We start from the raw sequence: 22,313 nt of genomic DNA on the forward strand, positions 1-22,313 counted from the left end.
GAAGCTGAATGCTGTATTATTTTCTTCCATAGTTTCGATGAGCAAATAACTCTCAAAGGCTATGTGTAGTGAGAAAGAATTGATCATTTAATTGAACATATGGAGGCATTTCTAGACTGCAATTGCTATGGACAAAAAGGCTAAAATTCAGAGTAACTGCCTCATTGGCACTGTGATTGACAATAATGATGTAATGAAGTGCTAAAAGGAAAGGCATGTAGCCACACTGCCTTGATTTACAGAAGACCCTGAATGCAAGTTTCGGCCAGATGGATGTGAAAGAGCTCCATCATGATTGGTGAATGAAACCCATGTGGAAGTAAACTCATTTTAGGTTAAAATCACTGGATAATTTCACCCTGGTTTCTCTGATTTTCTAACAACTTTTCATTCTACCTTATGATATTCCATAGGAAAACCCAACGTGGCCATCATCCTTCAAACACATGAATCATTAACCCTGATGAAAGCAGACAGGAATGCACTACTAATCCCCTGCATATGCTGCTGTACTCTTTAAGGGCATAGAAACATTTCACAAGGTATTAACAAGATTATACATGGGGTGGGGTGAATAGAAAAATTAAAAAAAAATCTTGTTATTAACAATGTGTTACTCAGCTATAGAAAGACACATTTTGATGAAAATTATCATGCCAGGAATTTAACATATCTCAGCACTTGGAAAGTAGAGACAAGAGGAGAATGCTTTCACAGTTTGTCTCAGCTGCATAGGGAGGATGAGGGTAGCCAGAACTACATGAAAGCCTTCTATAAATATATATATATATATATATATATATATATATATATATATATATATATACACACACATATATATACATACATACAGGTTATAAAGCTAATAAAATTTTGCATAAGTATTAAGACTATTTGAGTTTCTTTGCTGATTGCTATACATTTTTAGTTTTTTTTCTATTTCATATATTCTTCCACTTTATTAGTATTTTTTTTGGACCATTAACTCACCAAACTTGGACTCTAATGTTATCCAAGGCAAGTGAGGAAAAAAATCCAAACCAATATTTTAATGAAAAACAAAGTTGAAACCTTTGAAAATCTATAAATCAGCCTAGTTTCCACAGAATATGGGTTTGGAAATAGATGATTTGAACAAAAACTGGGAAATGTCATAAAATGGAAATTGTAAGGATTGTGTGATAACTTTATAGCGATCACTTTGGTATCACTGAACTGTTCAAATCTGAAAGATGAACTCAGAAAGCACAAATTAATAAAATGTTCAGGGCAGGCAGGGAAACAGAAGGTAAAATTCTGATCAGGAACCTTGACTCAACAGCATGGCTCTCACTTCCAGGAAAAAAAAAAAAGTTCACTGATCAGGAACCTTGCCTCAACAGCATGGCTCTCACTTCCAGGAAAAAAAAAAAGTTCACAAATATCTATATGCTTCCCTTGCAAAAGAACAAATGCCCCACACATTCATTTTCTTACTTCTGCCTACTATTAATAATAAACTGATTAATATCTTTTAAGTGTGATTTTTGTAATGTTTTGAGACATGATTTGCTGTGTAGCCCTTGAAACTTGTTCTGTACACCAGGCTGGCGTTGAACTCATAGAGACCCACCTGACTCTTCCTTAATAGAGAGTTATTTTTGTTTCATGAAAGGTTTCTAGCAATGCCTCTAAACACTGTTTGATCTTAACAAAAGCATGATATGCTACTGGCCTCCAGTGGGAAGAGGACAAGAATATTGCTAAGCATCCTACACAAAGAGTTAATGTGGACCAAACTGACAGTCATTCTGCTCCTCCATGCGTCTTCTACTCTACAGATCTCATCCTTACATAACAAGTGAAGCAGATTGCAGATAGCAAACACCTCATGGCTAAAAGTCTTTCTAACAAAAAATAATAGCCTTGGGGATGCTAACCTTGCTTATACACTCTGATCTTTTTTTTATCGTTTGATTCCAAAAATCAAAACTAGGTAATACATGTATAATGTGTCCCATTTTATTCCATGTGTATGTTTGGTGAGCATGCATTTATGAGCATGTGTGTGTACTTTATACAGAGAACTTTTTGCCAGGGCATTCCTCAAAATTAGCTGTGCTCACAAGCTCCCAGGGAACCTACCCCCGTCTCAGTATCACATCTTGCACTAGAGCAATGAACCACAGACTTCTGCTAGTGCAGCTATTTACCTGTGTTCTGGGGATTTTAAATCACATCCTCACACTTTCTGTGTTAAGTACTTTACTAAGTAAACCCCCTCCCTACCTCTGTGCTAGTTTAGCATGCAGGATACAGAGGTTAATAAAGAGTAAAGCATGTGTCCAAGTTTGTTTGAGAGGAACACTGATACACAGTCTCAATCCCTACCCAGCATCCTTTCACCCAGGAAAAGGATGTAATCCTTTACCAGTAAACTGAAAGAATCATACAGAATATCTGGAAATGAACAGCAATCAATATAAAAAGAGGGAAATCACAATTCACTTACTTTTTCTTTCAGGAAATGGGAAAACAGCCTCAGCAGAAACATTTTACATATTCTTGATAAACACATTGCTAATGAAGAAGGGAATTGTAATTAAATTGTGCTTTTAAAAATATGATTTTATCCACATTTGGAACAAACACCTTAAACTTTCATTGCTATAGTAATTTTCTGTTTTAATATTCCCAACAAATTATTTTTAGAACAGTCTTTGTCTTCCTATGAGCTGAAGTGGGACAGGTGGTTTGTGCTCCTCTGAGGAAGATTTTATCCATTTTTATTTATTTATCGGTGTGAGTATTCTACCTGAAGGTGTGTGTGTGTGACATGTGCATGCTTGGTGCCGATAGATCTGGAGAGGGAGTTGGATGCCCTGGAACAAGTATTTGCACACTGTTGTGAGCTGCCAAGTAAGAGCTGGGAAACCAACAAGGGTTCTGAGGAAGGGAAGCCAGTGTTGGTTAATGTCTGAGCCATCTCTCCAACACTCTGAACACTGAAGTATCTCCATTTAGATAAATAATACTCACTGTTCACTTATTCAAGCAGTGCAAAAGCATCACTTTCCTATGCTCTGTAATGGCTTTGTACACAAACACGCCTCCCCAGAAGGCTTTAACAAAGCATTCCTTCTATGTCACTTTGTAGAAAACAGCCAAGACAACCAAGTCAGAAGGATTCTATCTCATGCAATTTTATTTTACAAAGCTTTATTAAAAAAGAGCAAGAGACCGTGAAGATGCTGCAGGATGTGATCAGGGTTCTGAAGAGCTAATTAGTAAGATACTTTTAAAACAATACAAATAGGTGTGAAAAGATGCTTCTGGCCTCAGTGTGCAGAGGAGAAAAGCCCAGACAAATGACATAAAGGAATGTGATAATACGCTAAAGATTAGATCTTTTCGCTAAAAAGAAAACAATGTTAAAACCCACTAGCATCCCGAGTCAACTAAGGTTTATAGTACCTAATTCTGATTTCCAGACTAGTTGGGACAAAACAAAAATCCAAAGAAGTGATGATTTTTCTATTAGTTTCAATATTTGTCGCTTTGAGTACACGCTGATTGGTCTTTTGGTGGAAGACGCTGGCACTTGCATTCCTGTCTGATGAGAATAGCTCTACTTGTAGCAACTTTTGGTAACTACATGTTTATTATAATGAATTATGTTTGTTTAGTCAGTATGAATTGTACTAAAGCAAGATCCAGAAGAACTGTTTCATGAAACATTCTGGTGCATAAAAACCTTCCAATAGGCTCCTGTGAACTCCTCATGGTATACGCATCATGGGTTGAAACGGGACCAGGAAAAAAGAGTCTAGATCCTGTTACAGTAGATTCCACAAGATCTCCCTTATAAATGTCTCTTGGAAGCAGAAGGTATAGAATGGTTGAAATGCACAGACACAATAGCAGTCCTAGGAAAACCATATACAGATCTGGCGGTCATTTATGATACAAATCTGAAAGCAATGTTACCAAAGACAGTGACAATTTTAAAGACTTGTTATATTGTTACATGACAAGAGTCATTCTGAAGCCAAAGGAATTCAGCCCATTGCATAGATGATATGTAACCCATAGAAAGCAGTATAAATTTGCTGTTCAAAGATAACATAAAAAGAGAATAAAGATAGCAAAATGAGAGAAAAGGGTTTAAAAGGTGGCTGTTGAACAAATTAAAAAGTGTGTTATGTTTTTTATTTTCTAACAATTGTGTTGATCAGATTGTGTAATTCTGTAATTTATGTTGACTCCATCTTACTTAAAAAACTAATTTGTAGTCTAGTAACATGTGCACAATTATGACTTATTTTTTCTTAAAGTAGGCTCCCCAAATTTAAATCTAATGGCCTCAGAAAAAAAACTTAATCCATCTAATTTAAGTGGACAAATATACTGGGGGGCAATGAGCTTATTTATTATAACTGGAGAATACAATAAGCCATAGCAGTGATCATCTGAACCAGAAATAGAGTTAAGAAGTTGGCAATCAATGGTGATGTTGTCCCTGTATATATTCACAAGCTACAAGCTAAACAGTAACTTCATTTTCGAATAGCTATAACAGATACACATTTTAAAAACTCCTTATACATTGATAGATCATGTAAAGCATTATCAATCATGGATATCACTAGCCTTCTATAAATCATTAAGTGGATATTTTTTATATCATATCCCTGTGTATTTTCCTAAATATTAGCCAACAGTTCAACACATGCATTTAGTGCATGTTAAAAAAAAGTTCCTGTGATCAAAAGATGATCAAGGTTTCTTTGATGTATTATTTTTATGGCAATATTTTAGAATTCTGCTTTCCTGGCTACTTTGTTGTTGTTGTTCATTTTTCATGTTCTTGTTTTTAACTATAATACATTTTTCAGAGGCAGTGAACTTGACAGTAGAAAAACCAAATGTGTCACAGAAATAAATGAAAGTTCAGTCATAAAGGCACATATTGTGCAAAACAAAGTGAAAACACATCCTTCAAATGAATATAACTTCTTAACAATATTATTGGGAGGATTCACTCTCATAAGTTCTCATTATAATAATCCTTTGAACTTAAATTTTTAATTAACTTTGAAATCCACAATGTAAATTTGAAATATGTTGCCTTTAGAAATCATATTCTAGTTAAGGGGCCTGAAATAACACAAAATCTAATAAAAAAGAATCTCTTTCAAGATAATTCCTTTAGTGGCTTGATGTTCATTTCAATAAACGATCATTAGTTAAGATAAATAAATAAGTAAATAAAGAAAAAGATTGAATTGTAATTTAAAATGTGGGTATTTTTCATCCCAAGGCATTTAATACACAATAAAAGTTATGCTAATCAAAATACCCAATTATTTGATCATAAAATTTAGCAAGCATGTTTTCTTATAACTTTAAGTATAAAATGGTTGTCCAAAGTTCTATGGACAACATTCATAATAACTTAAATATAATTAAAATCTATACGAAATAAATGTCAGTTAATTCTATATGCATTAAAATCACTGGCAATCTAGAGCTTCAATTTCCATTGCTACACTAAATAAGAATGTTTTTTTCAAATCTCAAGGCCTTAGGAAAATGTGCTCCTACAATTTTTCTTAAAAATGGCTAACTTCCTGATTCCTCATTAATGGCATTAGTAGTTAATGTATATTCTATAAATATGCAGTTCAAGACAAATCAGTTACACTTAAATAGAAGAATCAATTATGGTAGATGCCATGAGTTTTCAAAATTTTAGACGTTTATATAGAACAAAATAATGGAGACTATAACTTTCATAATATCACTGTTGTAAAATTCATAATGATATTTTGTCAGTAATCTATGGGATTCCAAGTCCCTTTTTAATTTTGCCTAAAACATTCAATTCAGCCAAGGAAGAATCACAGATGCAGATTCTAGATTAATATACATACCTCCACACTGTCAATGTAATCATGACCATTTTGTAAAATCATTAGTAGAAGTGGTGGGAATCCTCTAAAAGAGCTGCATTAATATATGTCCTGATTATGACTGGCAGTGTTAATTATATGGGGTGGGGGTTATTATACTTTCATTAGTTTCCAGACAATTATCCTTGGGTGTAAATTCAGGAATGACACACACACACACACACATACACACAGACACACACACACACACTGTGATCTAGAAAACACAAAGAAATAAACAAGATAATAACAACAATCAAAATACTGATAGAAAACACAGAAGGCTGGTTGTTATCCCAGCCCATGTATCCTAAAGCCCTTCGTATTGAAACTAACCTTAGAATCTTGGTGAAGACAACTAACATGCTCACAAATGAACCAAGTGATAATGTGAAGACATCAGGTGCATTTTTATTCATTACTGTGGTCAAAGAAAAGAGATTTTACCTCCTTGTATATTTGTGGCAGGGGAATGGACATATGCTCTTGGGATCTATACTGGGATCTCTGAAACTACAAAAAAAAACCGAGTAATTCCAATATTTAAAAGTCAAACTTGAACAAATATGGGGTAAACATTAAAATGCATTGTAACATTAAAAATATAAACATAAAATATAAAATTGTATTGTAAAATTAGCTTAACGTTATTCATCAGCACTGTTATAATAAAGTTCCCGTGATGCAAAAGAAAAGAAAGGTTTTGTTCTGTTTTGTTTTGTTTTAAATAGAGTGGGACTTACTAAAATGTCTTACAGGATTATTTAAAGACCTCGGGAATTAGCCTGTATGTGGGGGGAAAAAACCAAAAACAAATCCTGATTTTGTGAGATTATAAATTCAATATTTTCTTGTCCAAAAGAAATGCTAAGGCAATATGTGGAGAGAAGGATCAGTGGTTAAAACACCCCTTAATATTTTGTCCTGATTTTGTTTCAGGGCAACATGTCAGACTACTTACAATTGCCTGTCACTCCAGCTCAAGGGAATCCAACACTATCTTTGGGCCTCTAAATATATAATATATATATATATTCAAAAATGCACACACATACAGATAGATAAACAAAAATAGTTATTATAATGACTTGATAATTCAAAGCTTAAATTTCTATTGCTATAGCAAACAGGACTATCCTTTTTTTTTTTTTCAAATATGAAAGCCTTAAGGAACCATGTTCTTGATGTTTTACATGAAAAGAGCTGTCTAATGTGGATGTTGCAGTTATGGAGATCCCACTATCAATAACGAGTGCATGCTTCCCCTTACCAGCCCAAAATGGATAAAGAGGTAAAGTCCCTTTTCCTTGGCCATAAAGATGAATCTTAAGAATAGGACCTGAGCAAACACATGCTTCAGTGTTTTTATCTCTCTTCGTAGCTAACTGTGTTTGGTTCCATATGGTGAGCTACTTGCCTGGTTCTGTCCTGGTGTACACTGAGCAAATAAGCTATTTCCACAGAAAAGACGAAAAGTGTGATTACCTCTGATGATCTCTCTCTCACTTCTCTATTGTTTCTTGGGTGAGAGACCACAGAAACAAAACTCTGCTGACCTCTGGTATTGATTGGCTTGTGCAAGAACAAATTCAACATGCATGAAAAAAACAGAACAAAATGTCCAGGTCTGACCCTGGGGGTTGTTTGTGTTTGCTCTCGAACCATGATGTCTAAATGATAGAAATCTCAAAATCTCTTTTTATCAAATCTAAAAATGATTTCATCCCTTACATTATAAGTCCATACTGATTTTATGTGTAAAATATATTAATAAATTGCATAACATCTTACTCACTTTCATAGTATTTATACTAGAGATAATTATATTAATTCTAAGAATCCCAGATTTGTAAGAGAGTAAACTGACTTCAAACATTTAAATGTAATGTATAACAATTCTTTTAGACCCTAAAATACAGAATTATTTAGGAAAAACTATAAAGTTAGACTTATATAACTAAGATAAATGTTTGTATTATTACAGCTGCTTTAATAATATTGGTTTGAAAAGACTACAAATATATACTTAAATTTATTGATGGTAAGTATGAGCCTAAATACTATTTAGTTTTACACGGTTTTATCTGCAGTCTCATGGAATAAATAAATATGATCTTATAAATATAATTGAAAATATTTTTCTTAGTATCTATGATGATAACAAATAAAAAATCATATGCTTGTCCAAATGTTCCTATATCATTTTTTAAATATTTTGTCAAGTTACACACACTTGAATAGTTAATAAATAATCCTTTGATAGCTGGTGAATTTCTAAGTAAAATAAGGCATTGGGAAATGGATCTTTAATCTATCAAATTTAAGGTATGGCTGTATTTTGAAGTCACCATAATGCAAGTATTGTATCATGTATTTCAACTATTAGAAAAATCAAAGAGTGATAGCATTTATGGGCTTTGCCTATGTTGTAAGTTCAATATAGATAGAAGACATAATTTAAATATCTGGTTTTGAGCTTTATCTAATAATTAAAACTTTGTACCAGCAAAAGATTCAATTGTTTAAGCACACTATAAAATGTGTGCTGTTTCCTGAACAAGGGGAATTTTTTGAAAAGAAGTGTTTTTCAAAGTCAGTGTTCAGTTGATTCATGATTTAAAAAAAAAATGAAGAAAGATAAAACTGAAGTGTGTATGAGCTATGTAAAGTTTGAGGAAAGTATACATTATTTGACTTTTTAAATCTCAGCAAATATTGAACCTAAAAACAGCAACATGTGAGATTTTGTCAAGGGGGTAGACTCTACTACACAATAATAGGAGGGCAGAAAGTGGGCAAGTGGCAGAGCTTAGCAAAGGAAAGCATCCCTAGAATAAGCAAGATCTTGGTTTTGATCCCCAGCACTGAAGAGAGGAAGGGAAGAAGGAGAGAAACAGGATGAGGAAATGAGTTGGAGGGAAAGAAGGGGGAGTAAGAGGGCTGAGAAAGGAGGAAAGGAGAGAAATCTGAATACTTTGTAATTCATCAGTACAAAATTATACACACTTGTTAAAAGTCATTGATAATATCCAAAACTGCTCTTACAGCAAAAGTTAGTAAATGGTTATTTTTTCTTTGTTTTATTTCTGTGTAATAAATAAGACAAGAGGAGTTTGATTTATTAGAACAAGTATCCATGCTTTGAATTTGCTTTTGCATGCCCTCCATTCTGGATGGTCTCTAGGTTCTTACAACTATGGGTTGATTTAAAATTGTTCTTTTGATTATGGAGTAGCCAAGTTAACCTCTGTTCAGGAACGTTGACTCAACTGCAATCAGTCAATCGCTTATGATAACCTTATTGACTTTACTGTTCCAAGATTTCGTACTCAGTTTAAAGGCAAAGCAAAGATTGAATTCAGCAACCATCCATAGACCCAACCACACTGCTAACCACAAGCTTTACTTTTAACAGAAACAGATGAGAAGCATAAGGAACAGTAAGAGGCAGCAAGTTTGAAGGGTTTAAGGTGCTTTGATAAAGTCACGAAGGAGGCATCAAAGATGCCAATGTTGACTTACCCTCCTGTTTGGTGTTCCGGAGATTGTCACAGCCTAGAAAGATGCACCATGGTAAGATTTGGGACATGTGACAGCTCTGCTTTTCTTCTCTAATGTGTTTATTATGAAAACACATATGGAACTCCTATTTTCTGTATATCTATTCTCTTAACACTGCTCATGCAAACTCCTTGGCGAGTTGTCACTAACACTATGCAAATGGGTTAGGAAAACCACAAAAGGATCTCGTAAGATCTAGCCTGTGTATTTAAATGATTCTCTGAGGTCCAAAAAATTAATATGTGGTAAATCAACCTAAATGAACATGGTCATATTAATACATCTGCAAATACAGACATGTTTCCAGCTAAATTGTGGTAATATACAAGGTAATTTCATTTCTGGTCCAAGAATTAACTATCAAGATAATTTTCAATTAAGATTATAATGAATTGTTGGCCAACTGGAAGGCATAGGCTATATGATACATATACATGTATTATCCATTCAATTTCCGAAATAATTCTAAGAATGGATTTGTCATCACAAAAAAAAGAGAGAGAGAAAAATGCATCTATAAGGACAGTTAACACTGTTAACTGTACACATGGTTATGGGGCAAGAAAAACAGAAGGCGTATTCTATTACACAGATACATGTAATTTTAACAAACAAAATCAAGATCAACTAGAAAGCCTCTTTTTATTTAAGCATTTTAAAAACACTATCCACACTTGGATTTCCATTATCATTTAATTATTACTAGGATTCAGTTCTTAAAATTATAAAAAAAAAATAAAAGAGACTAGAACCTTACTTCCCACAAAGATGTTAAGTATGTATATTAAGAGAGAAGACTTAACTTTCAAAGGGCCATCTTGTCTATTCTTCAGAAATATACCATGTCAAATATTTATAGCACATTTCTAATAACTCAAATATTTATTTATGGTTGAATTTTTCAAAATGCTAACAATAAAGGTTTAAAATGTGATGTCATTTGCATTGCTGTCAAAACAACTCAATAAAAATATGGGATAAAAACTTATAAAGCAATACAGAATGTTGTTACTATGCTATATAAAAAAACACAGTATATAAATGCAATGAAATTATCTTCCAGAAGATATCTTAATATAGGTCAACAAAATGTTATATGACTAAGATTAGTGATCAAAGATGTTCATTAGGTGTAAGTAATACTATGAGTGGCTGTACACTCATTTCATAATTTAAATATTTTCTTCTTTTTAGAAAGATTACACTATTGGTTAAGTAAGGACTCATAAGTTCAATCAGTTCTACTGTTTATAGAGTATTACTGTCAGTGTACAAAGACCAAAAGGATTAAAACTTCTCTTACAAGCATCTGACAGATTTTAGTCTAAGTAACAAATCATATAGGTATATCACAAATAGTTTATTAGGGGCAGTTGTATACTTGGTGTTTCAACATACTCTGGATTTCATCAAACTACATAAGGTTTTCTCACTATACATATGGGGACAGTGCCACAAACTTGATCATAAAGAAATCCTATGAGAAGAAGTATTGCTAACTCAACACCCCACAACATTAAATTGAAAGAGTTTTAAGGGACTCCTCAACAGATACACAGAAAGGAACTGTACACATTGATATGGAGCTAGCAAAAGAGAATGCATATTCTAGCGCACAGTTACATTCACAAGACTGTCTTTAACCAGTGTTAAGGATAACCCATCTAAAAAGTGGTGACGGTAAAAGTAAGGATACAGAAAAGCAACTTCATATTCATCTACTGTGGATTCACTGTTATATTGGTGCCCACATCTTGAACACATTATAGAGTAGCACTTAAAAAAATCTAAAGTTTTAAAAACTTTTAGGAAAGTTATTTTATTTATTGTGTCTCTGTGTGTATGCACATGTGTATATTGAGAAGGGGTGCATTTGGGGACCAGAAGAGTTTATCATAGCACCTGGAATTGGACTTAAGAGCAATTATGTGTTACCCTATATGGATACTCAGAACGAAACTAGGGTCCTCTCCAAAAGCAACAAGGACTCTTAACCATGAGCCATCTCTCCAGCTCCCAAAATTGATTTTGCTTTTCCTACCTTAGTGATGTGGGAGAGAAGTTAGAGTGAACATTTTATTTAAAGGCTTATATGTGTCTTAGTGGTACATGTGTCTTAGTGTTCCTGTGGAGGTCAGAGGATAATATTGGGGATTCTGTGGGCATTCTACTTTAACTATATGGCTCTGAGAATCCAAATTTAGGTGTTCTACATAGGGCAGAAACAACCATGCCTATGGAGACATCTCCTCATCCCAGAAACAAACTTCCCATATGCAAAAAGAAAAACAAACAAACAAACAAAAACAAAAACAAAAATGATACAAGAGCACCAAATGCTTCTTTTATATTATGTTCATGGTTAGTTCCAAAAGAGAAGTGTAAAACACTTATTTTAGAGATTTTCACAACTATTTATATCCAGTTTGTGTTGGCTCCAACTAAAACTCCTTTTTAAAACTAAAATGAGCTGGGAATTTGATGGTGCATTTCTTTAATCCCTGGACTCAGGAGGCAGAGGATAAGGCCAGCCCAGTCTACAGAGCTAGTTCCAGGACAGGCTCCAAAGCAATACAGAGAAACCCTGCTTGAAAAACATAAATAAATAAATAAATAAATAAATAAACAAACAAACAAAACTAAAAATGACCATGATTTCAAAAGATCCCAAGGTTGTTAATTCCTAAATAGATACCAATGAGACGTTGCAGGACTTGACCAGCATAGTCACGTACCACATTTGAGTTTTACGAATTGTTAGTAACACCTGTGAACATCATGTACTGATCAAGCATTGTAAAATCATGATTGCCATATGTTCTACAAATTTTCCTTTAACTACTAATGTTTGTGACTGGGCAATCTTTCCTGAGGTTATATGCTACCTTAGTTTAGCTTTGTGACTGCATATAATTTTTTTTACTTTTAAGATAAAGAATACAATTTAGAAAAGAACAGGGCTTTGCTGCACTACGAGGAGCTCATAAGGTTATTCTTCATTAAATAGACTAATGCCTTCAGTGAGCCAGGTAACAGATTCAGACATCCTCTCAAATACCCCTGCAGAGTTGCTGCCTTCATGAAATTTAGAATCACCTTTGAATAATTGCTCTGTTAGGATATCCCTATTTAAAGAAAAAAAAAAAGGGTATATGACAGTGAAGGAGAGAGATTTGAGATTTCAGATGAGAAAAGAGAGAAGGAGAGGGTCCTTGAAAAGACAGGAAGTGCATCTGGACGTTTAACTCCTCCGGGCAGTTCCTGAATGACTACTCAGAGGCTTATTAGTAATTATAAACATTTCACCAGTGGCTCAGGCTTTTACTAACTATCTCCTACTGCTTAAATTAGTCTATTCCCACTAATGTCTTTATCACCACAAGGCCCATGGCTTTTGACTTCACATCATGCTTCTCTGGTGACACTGGCATCTCCCTGACTCCTCCCTTCTTCTCTCGATATTTCAGCTTGGATTTCTGATGGGAGATGCCATTATGAATATATATTTCTCATACTGGTTAATGAATAAAGCACTGTTGGCCAATAGGAAAGGAAGATAGGAGGGACAAGGAGACAAGGAGGAAAGAGGAAGTAGTAAGGAGGAGTCAAGATGGAGAGACTGGGGAGACGAGATGCCTGCCCCACTCCCCGGTAAGAAGAGCACATGGAAATATTAGATGAACAGAAATGGGTTAATAATTAAGAGAGAGGTAGCCTATAAGAAACTAGTACCTGGCCAACAGCATTATATGAAATACAGAGTCTCAGTGTGTTAATTGGGGCTGGCATGGTGGCGGGACAAGACCAGGCAGTGGGAGGAAAAACCTTATTCCTTACAAGTAGTTAATAATAAGCTATGACTATTAACATATCCATGAGGATTAAATATAATTTTAATATCAGTTTCACCACATTTTGTGTCTCAATGGGAAATGCAACCCAAGACTTACAATGTTAGGGTAACAAAATTTCCCATATCACGGCAACTTCTAACAAAGAATGATATAGTCATATTTTGAAAGCTAGAGGGTGTTAAAGTAGCAGACATCTAAATAAACTTTAATTACTTTCAACAACGATATTACTTACAGAAAGAGTAACTTTCTGTTCAGCACATTTTTCATCTAAAATGATAATGAGTATATTAGCACAGGGAGATAAAATTGGACAGGAAATGTTTGCATTGTGCACTCAGGGAAGAACATGGTGTCAGGCTAAATCAGGTTGAAATGGAAACATGCAAATAAAGTACACTCTGAATCTTATTGTTTATAGTGGTAATGTTATAATGGTCTGGATTTCATTTCCTTTAATTGAAGACTTTGAAATACATGGCAACCCCCAAGACCACCACACACAAACACACACACACACACACACACACACACACACACACACACCACCGGTATTGTGAACCCATGTATGCCTATGTATGCTTTCTTCTAAAGTTCTTACTTTCCAACGTGATAGATACCACCTTTATAGTTAGATAAGACAACAAAAAGTGTTAGAAAGGAAGTTATTGTAGATTGGCTGGGAGAAAAAGAAAGGGATAAGATAGAAGAAGGGGAAGAACTGTGGAGGAGTGAGAGGAGGAGACAAGAAAGAAAAGGGGGAAAAGGAGGAAAGTTAGAGTGATGACGAATAACTGTTACTAAAAACAAAACATATCAAAACTAAAAGTCATCGATCCATTCTCTATGAAGAAGAGAGAAATCAACTTCTACTAAAGATAAAATGTTAGTTCTAGCACATTAACAAAAGAAATCCAGCATTAAATTGTGTGGCAAAGAACCAAACTATTTGTTTGCATTGATAATAAATTAGATAATCACATGAGAATTAATTGCCAACTGACACTTGCAACATTGTGCAGTAGCCCAATTTTGAACACCAACTCAGATTTAGTTTCCTACCAATTAATTTTAGTGCAGAGAAGTCAAATAGTTTAATTCATGAGAGAGATAGTGTGATTCTGACTTTTATAATGTTTTCCATCTGCCTCTGAAGTGTGTCTATCATGTAATACCTTCATCATCCAGTATCTGTTAGAACAAATAAAGACTCTACAATCCACGTATATGATCTGAAGGCATGTCAGGTTTCACAGTAAATTCCAATTTCACCATTAACAGGTTCAAGAATTTGGTGAAGAAAAGTTTTTGATTATATGAGTGACCGAATAAACAGATATTTCACCTTCAATTTCTCAGAAAAATAAAAATGGAGTTTTAATGTTTAAAGTTACGTAGCTTATTCAAAAAATGCTTTGGGACTGTCAAAATCAGAAAAAAAATGAAAATATAAGAACACTACTATTTCTGAAAAAAAAAAATGATGCATTCAGTTTCACCTAACATCTTCTATGCTTAGTTTACACACACACACACACACACACACACACACGTGCAGGCATGCACACATGCACACACACACATATGCACACAAATACAAACACAAGAAAAACTCATACCAAACTTAGAACAAGCAAGAAAATAAAGTTTTTAATCTACTCATTGCTTTACTAAGTTTCAATTGCAATAATGGTCACATTTAGTGAAGTTGAAGCCATGAGAGGTAACGCTCCCTTTACTCAACTTGTTATATTTTCACTTGAAAATGGACCTGGGAAAAAATGGCAATGAAAGAAAAGTGGACAGATGAGGGGAAATTTATCTACCCACCATTCAGGATAATTGGTCTCAATTAATATGAGGCATGGTGGCATTGTATTTCAGTTGACATTACTTCTCTTTGCACTAATAGAGCCTGACAAAATGTCTCTTCTCTTTAAAATTCAAATGACCACTATCATCTATTCTGCATTTGTCAGAATCTCTGTAAGGAATCACAAATCAGAACTCCCCTATCTATGTAGCAACAAACAGGGGCAGTTTTGTTTCCAGCCTTCTCAGATTTCCATGGATAGATAAAACCTGAAAAGATCAGAGCATAATCAATAGTTACAGCTTTGTCCCCCATAAGAGTTCAGTATTCACCTCTTGCCTTGCTTGCTCACTCTCTCTGCGCTTAGCAATATGAAGTAGTCATTGCAGAAAAAAAAAGCAAATGTTGGCGTGACATACACATACATGCAGACACAGACACACACACACATACATAGACAGACAGAGAGAGAGAGAAGAGAGACAGAGAGAGAGAGAACAAAAAAGGAAAGGCTAATGAAATAAAGACCAGGAGAAAGTATACTAGGTATGAATGGCGGCCAGCCATGGGAATGAAGGTAACAAAGAGATTGATAAGAGGTGCACGGTGAAATGTTTAGAGGGACTTGATGAAATGAATGGGATTAAAAACAAGAAAAAAGGATGAAAGGACATACAGAGAATGTGAGGAAGTGAGAAAGGACTTATTTCCTGCTTGGTCTTGGGGAATTGTGGTGAAGGATGAAGAAATCTGAGGCATTCCTTGCCTGTGAATAGCCGGAAAGGTCTATGGTGATTGATGACACAGAAGACATTGAGAAATTCTGGGAAAAGATACTGAAAGAGTCAAGGAGTGTGCAAAACAAACCACTGATTACCAAATCCCATCTGAGGCAGTACATGTGTTTAGTGTTTTCTTTTATCTTTCTTTTTTTCTTTTGAAATTAGCTACAACCAGCCCAACATTTACAAAGCAAGTCTATCTAGTCTAGACAGGAGTTGTAATCAAGTCACACTGAAGTTTTTACCATACATGGTAACAATGGATGAAATACTTGACTAAGAAAATTTGTAAATCAGAGAATAGATGGAGATTCTACAAACCCAGGGCATCTTTCTAGTTATGTTTCACTAAAATTTAATTCTGCAAATATTGTATTTTTGACTATTTTGATCAGGCACTAGGTTTGGTATCTGAAATGCCTTAGTAAAGGCTAAAGGCTAAAGCAAAGTACCATATGATCGAGTTTATGTGTAGAATCTAAAAAAAAAAAAAAAGTCAATCGTCAATCTTAAAATGCTGAGAACTGAGATGCTATATGAGAAAAGGAAACAAACTGAAGGTGTGGGGCTGTCGGACAATATGTTTACCACAGAGAAATGCAAATATTTAAGAAGATAAAGACATTTAGCCTTTGTAAGAGATATTTCCAAACATATCATAATCAGCCCCTTTTAATACTTAGGCACATTGTTATAAACCACCACATAATGATAAATTTAAATTACAAAGTCAATTCTAGCTTGGAAATTAAAAGGAGGGAATTGGCTGCTTCTTAAAAGAATACAAATTAGTTGGGCAGTGGTTGTGCACGCCCTTAATCCCAGCACTTGGGAGGCAGAGGCAGGTGGATTTCAGTGAGTGGGAGATCAGCGTGGTCTACAGAGTGAGCTCCAGGATGGCCAGAGCTACACAGAGAAACCCAGTCTCAAAAACACCTAAATAAATAAATATCACAAATTGAATAATGACAGTCCCATCCATACAAGTATATGCTGCTGTGACCTCTATCCATTGATTCGACCTTAGACATGCCCTCCCAGTCTCTAAAAAGAAGTACCAGGCTTCATAATGTAGCACACAAAGTACCTAAAACAATTGCCAAGAGCTGAATAGCATCACATATTCTGGTTTATGTTTGTATTTAACCTGTGTTTCTTTTCTTCTTCTACAAACACATGCTTTCAGAAGACTATAAACTAAGATGAAATACTGAAACATTGAAACTTACAACAAATCATCCCCACACAATTATTATAGTATTGTTGCGTGTGTGTGTGTGTGTGTGTGTGTGTGTGTGTGTGTGTGTGTAAATGACGTGGGCTCACTTGGAGAACAGAAGTCATCAGGTCCCTTCCATTTGGAGTTATAGCAGGTGGTCAGGCACCTCACAAGTCCTGGGAACAAAGTTCTAAAGGAGCAACAATGTATCTTAACCGTTGTGTATCTCTCCATGTCCTACAATCAGCATGTTAAAAGTTAAGACTTTCGGTATAAACCATGTATCTACTTTCCCTATAAAATCAAAAGTGGATACATTCACTACCAACTAAATATAGTTGCCATTTGAGATTTCCTCTGAAAGTCCTTCATTATTTCCTCAGTGTCAGAGCAAAATATCATAGTATGGGTAAACAGTGGGAATAACCAGCTTTATAGGTCATTTAGTTCTTTTTAAATTTAAACATATGTTGGGATATTTCTTTCTGAATTCCATAAAGAAATATATTAAGCCTTAAAAATGTAAATGAAAAAGTATAGTTTATGATCTAATAAAGTCACTGAGTCACTGAATCGAAATGCAAAGCTAGCCACTGTCAAACAATCCAGGCGGTGGTGGTGCACACCTTTAATCCCAGGACTAAGGAGACAGAGGCAGATGGATCTCTGTGAGTCCAAGGACAACCAGGGCTATGTGCGCTGAATCAGTCTAAAACAGAAACAGAGCTCACGCCTTTCAACCCAGCACTAGAGAGTATATAAGGAGCTCAGTGCAGTCTCAGAAGGCAGTCTGGGATTCTGAAGCTTGGTGGAGAGCAACGCAGTCTAGAGATGCAATCTGAGGTTCAGTGGATCGCGCCTTTGGTCTGAGCATTGGTAGAAGTGAGAACTCTCTAGTGGCTTCTCTGATCTTCAGCTTGAACCCCAATATCTGTCTCTTGGTTTTTATTATTCATGTTACCAAAAAGTTTTAAGGAAATTGGCAAGATGGTCATTCACATATATTAGTCCAGACTTCTGCCACTATGCTTTACATACCCCTCCATGTCCTTATGGCTGTTGTTTTAAACCTTGCAGAAAACAACCGGGGAAGAAAACCACTTGTTACACAAGCCTTATTTATTTACCCATAAAGATGCCCTCTGACCTTCATACATACACTATGCAATCACCTAAGTGCACACAGACACACACACACACACACACACACACACACACACACACACACCCCAAAACAAAGACAAAGATGTATCAACAATACCTGGAGCTATTAGCATCTTAGTAGTAGTTCAGGCTCAAAGGTATCATATCTAATTTTGTGAGTGATATATATATATATATTGCTGGCCACTACATAGAAATTTAATAGGTATATTTTTCCTATGGTTTCCCTAAGATGAACTAGAAAATAATAACATGGACTAGTATTCAAAGATTAAGCCTAATGGATCAATCAGTGTAAAGGATACATCTAGGACAAAGAAAAGGGAAGTCTCTCCTGAATCTCCTGGAACTAGCTCTCTGTACCAGGCTGCCTTTAAATTCAAGGGTCTCTCTCTCTCTCTCTCTCTCTCTCTCTCTCTCTCTCTCTCTCTCTCTGTGTGTGTGTGTGTGTGTGTGTGTGTGTGTGTGTGTATGTGAGTGTGTGCCTGCCTCTGCCTCCCAAGTACTGGGCTTAAAGACATGTGCCACCACCACCACCTGGTAAAAGGCATAGTTCTGTGTAATTTGCTCAATTAAACTTAGATTTGCAATAAGTATTTTTAAATTACCTTGGGTTATGAAAATCTTGATTTAACCTCATTTTGAAGTACCACTTACCCAATTTACAAAGAACTCATTTTCATCAGCACTTTGAGATCATAGCTTATTCCCTTATCATGGTTAATAAGAAGCTACAGGGCTCACTCTTTGCCTCTGAATATTAGCTCAGGAGGTAATATTGTACCTGGTACTGCCTATCATACTGTGTGTAATTTACTATTTTTTAACTACAGGTGCAATTACTGCTATTATTTTTGGTGACAAAAAACAATAAAAAAGGCATGATTTTAATGCTTTCAACATTTAGAAATATAACATAAACTTAAATGTAAAGATGTTATATTAGAGAATTTGTCCTTTATATTTAATTCTAAATAAGAGTACAAGTCATCTATGAGAGAGATACATGTTTGTTTTCACACAAGTCCATGATTGTGACCAAAAGATTATTCAGAGGAATAGAAGGAGTTCACATACATGACACTCTGCCCCCTCCCTGTTCTTAGGTCAAGGCAGAGTTATTAAATCATATACTTGTTGACTTCTCTTCTTTTAATTTAATGGAAATTACCTTCAGATACTTCTGTTTTTCTAAATATAAGGATTTTATATGGTTAGGTTTTTGGGGGGTTATTTTGGGGTTTTTTTTTTGTTTGTTTTTGTTTTTCTCTTTTACCTCAAATCACTTATAGTTGGGTGTTGGTTTATTTGTTATATAAAGTTTGTTTTTGAAAGTATACATGTAAATGAGAATGAAAATCAAATATTAATAAACACTCAAAATTTTTAAATCTACTCTTGTCTGCAGAGAAATGTACAGAAATCTCACTAATAACCATAAAAAAGCAACTCAATCATATATAAAAAGCAACTGGATAATAAAAATGTGAGAAAAAACACATGTGTCTGAAGATGAACTATGTGGAATATCATTTAAGTATACAGTTATTATTTTAAAAGAATCTGTCTAACCTGCATGGGACTACATGTCCTTGATCATTAATTATGCTCCCATGTCCCAAAACAAATTTTAACATAAGAGAAAATACAAATGTGTGACATTGTAATATAGTGCAGTAACTTAATAACTTATTTACTTATCACTGATGTTTTTGTTTTCATTTTTTAGGAGAAAATCCAGGCAATTTATAACCTGAACTAATAGGTAACAAAGCTGACTTGGGTACTTTCAAATCAGAACCACCTTCCTTTGGGGATTGGCTTAGTCCTCCTCACAGTGTACAAAGCTAGCAAGAATCCTCCAGTGTTTTGCTAATCACTTGTTGCTGTGACTGCTGGGAGTGAACCATAAGACACACCAGTGTGAGCTGCAGGAGTGCTCTGGTGATCAGGAGGTTAAAAACTCTCAACAGTGGAAAAGGAGAATTCCTTCCTTAACTCAGTGGTACAAATTATTTCCAGGTGGTGATAATTATCACTTACTGTGTTTGATATTCCCGGACTTTGCATCTAAATTTAAACTTGACAAGTTAAACTTTTCATCGTGTGCATTTTCCCATAATCTCTCAAGGGCCAGAGACAAGGAGAGACGGATTAGTGAAGGGTGAAACCAATTCCACCCAAAATGGCAACACTTAATTACAAGGCTTGTTGTTTATAATTAACTGTGTAAATCACTAACTTGAAAGTTTCTTTTCAAAGTATTTAAAACCAACTCTTTTCCCAGGGGGATTTAATACTCTATATTATTACATGGTTAAGTATTTTGTTTGCTTGGATAACAAGATGTGCAAATGACACATTTTTACAGACAGTCTTGCCAACAAATTTGGAAATTTGTCATGAACTGCATTACTGGCTCGACTCTACCGGGCTGCATTTTAGGACAGTTGTATTATTTTTAGTGGGGCAGCATAGTTTTATGGGAGCCATAAAAAAAGACAGATATGAATAACACCTTACTAAGCTATCATCAAGGAAGCTTCCATCTGAACCGGATGGGGACAGATACCGAGACCTCCAACCAGACACTATGCAAAGAATGAGAGACCTTGAAATATGCATCCCTAAAAGAGAGGACTCCAGCAAATCACTCTCATCAGGGATCTGAGAAGATCCCTATGTAAAGGGGTGGGATGGAAAACACCTAGAAAATAAGACTGTGTGAATGGACATGATTAATGTGCATACAGACTGAGACAGCACACATAGTGTCTGCACAGGTAGGGCTCTAGCACTGAAAGGAGTTTGGATACATCTTAACTCAGAAGCAAGCTCCAACTGATAACCACTAGCAAAGGAAAATTGGTCTCCTCCAAAGGAGCCCCACTGGGTAAACAAATCACCCTCAAGGGTAGGCTGCATGTCCGGCAGGAGAAGGCCCATGGATAATGAACTGGATGGCATATTTGGAGGTACATAATCTCATACTGTCAGAGCATTTCTATTCATTTAATCACATTACTTTTATTTTATTTACATGATTTTTCTTCTCTCTTTTTACCCTATAGGTCCTTTTGGATGTGGCTTCCAGTTTCGTGATTTGATGGGATTCTTGAGTGTGGGCCCTCTCTTGGGCTGTTGTAATTCTTTTTGATTACTTATTTCCATCTTGATGGAAATCTTTTTGTCTTGTCTTATTGAATTTACTGAGCTCCCTTAGAAGCCTGTTTGTTTCCTAACGAGAGACAGAAAAGAAGTGGCACCAGATTGGGGGAGGAGCTCGAGGAGAAACTTGGAGGGGTAGAGGGAGGGAATTATTTGAGATCTATTATATGAGAAAAACGTCCATTTTTAGAAACAGAAAATAAAGTAGCAGATAAATAGATAAAAAAGAAAGGAAAAAATGTTCATGATAAGGATTCAGTATGCATCCTGTCTAGAACAAATGTTTGTGCTGTTTTAGTTTGTTTTCTTTTCTTGGCACCATCTTCAGGACTCTTACTGTAATCACAGGAGTCTGAATGTCACCCAGCAGATCAATAAAGTCCAAGGGAAAATGATATGTGCTCAGTGGAGTGACTGAAATCCAGGTTTTGGTAATGATGCAGGAATGTCTAAGTGATGATGGCACTAGTAACAAAAGAATATAGGAGCATTTCATGCCATTGTACTCAGGTAACCCACAGCCAATAGCAATGAAGACATGTTATATTCCAAACACTATCTGAATAGAAGACAATGTCACAAAATCTTTGCTTTCCAAGTCTTTCCAATCCCCCAAGTGCTGGATACTTTGGCTCTAATGACAGTGTTGTGGGAACATTCTAGGAGATATATGAATAACAGGGGGCATCTCTTTTATCAGACTCTTAAGTTGCTTGAGACTGATAAATAATTGGTTATCTTCCGAACAATATATGAATGTTATATATGATTTCCATATGTAACATTTGTCAATTTGAGAAAACTTAAATGTGAGTCTTCCAA

At 35.2% G+C, this 22,313-nt stretch overlaps 1 protein-coding gene across 8 annotated transcripts in view; it reads right to left on the minus strand.

Moving 5' to 3' along the window:
* Trps1 (transcriptional repressor GATA binding 1) overlaps positions 1 to 22,313 on the minus strand; it is a 228,205-nt gene that overhangs the window by 92,898 nt on the left and 112,994 nt on the right. For 7 of the 8 annotated variants that reach the window (XM_051202667.1, XM_051202664.1, XM_051202666.1 and 4 more), the window contains one exon: positions 9,453 to 9,485. The exons of the other annotated variant lie outside the window; for it this stretch is intronic. In XM_051202667.1, coding sequence (XP_051058624.1) covers positions 9,453 to 9,485 — 33 coding nt within the window. The remainder of the gene's footprint in view (positions 1 to 9,452; positions 9,486 to 22,313) is intronic. 8 annotated transcript variants of the gene reach the window in all.

Source organism: Phodopus roborovskii, unplaced genomic scaffold (genome assembly GCF_943737965.1).
Source record: "Phodopus roborovskii unplaced genomic scaffold, PHOROB, whole genome shotgun sequence".
NCBI lineage: Eukaryota > Metazoa > Chordata > Mammalia > Rodentia > Cricetidae > Phodopus > Phodopus roborovskii.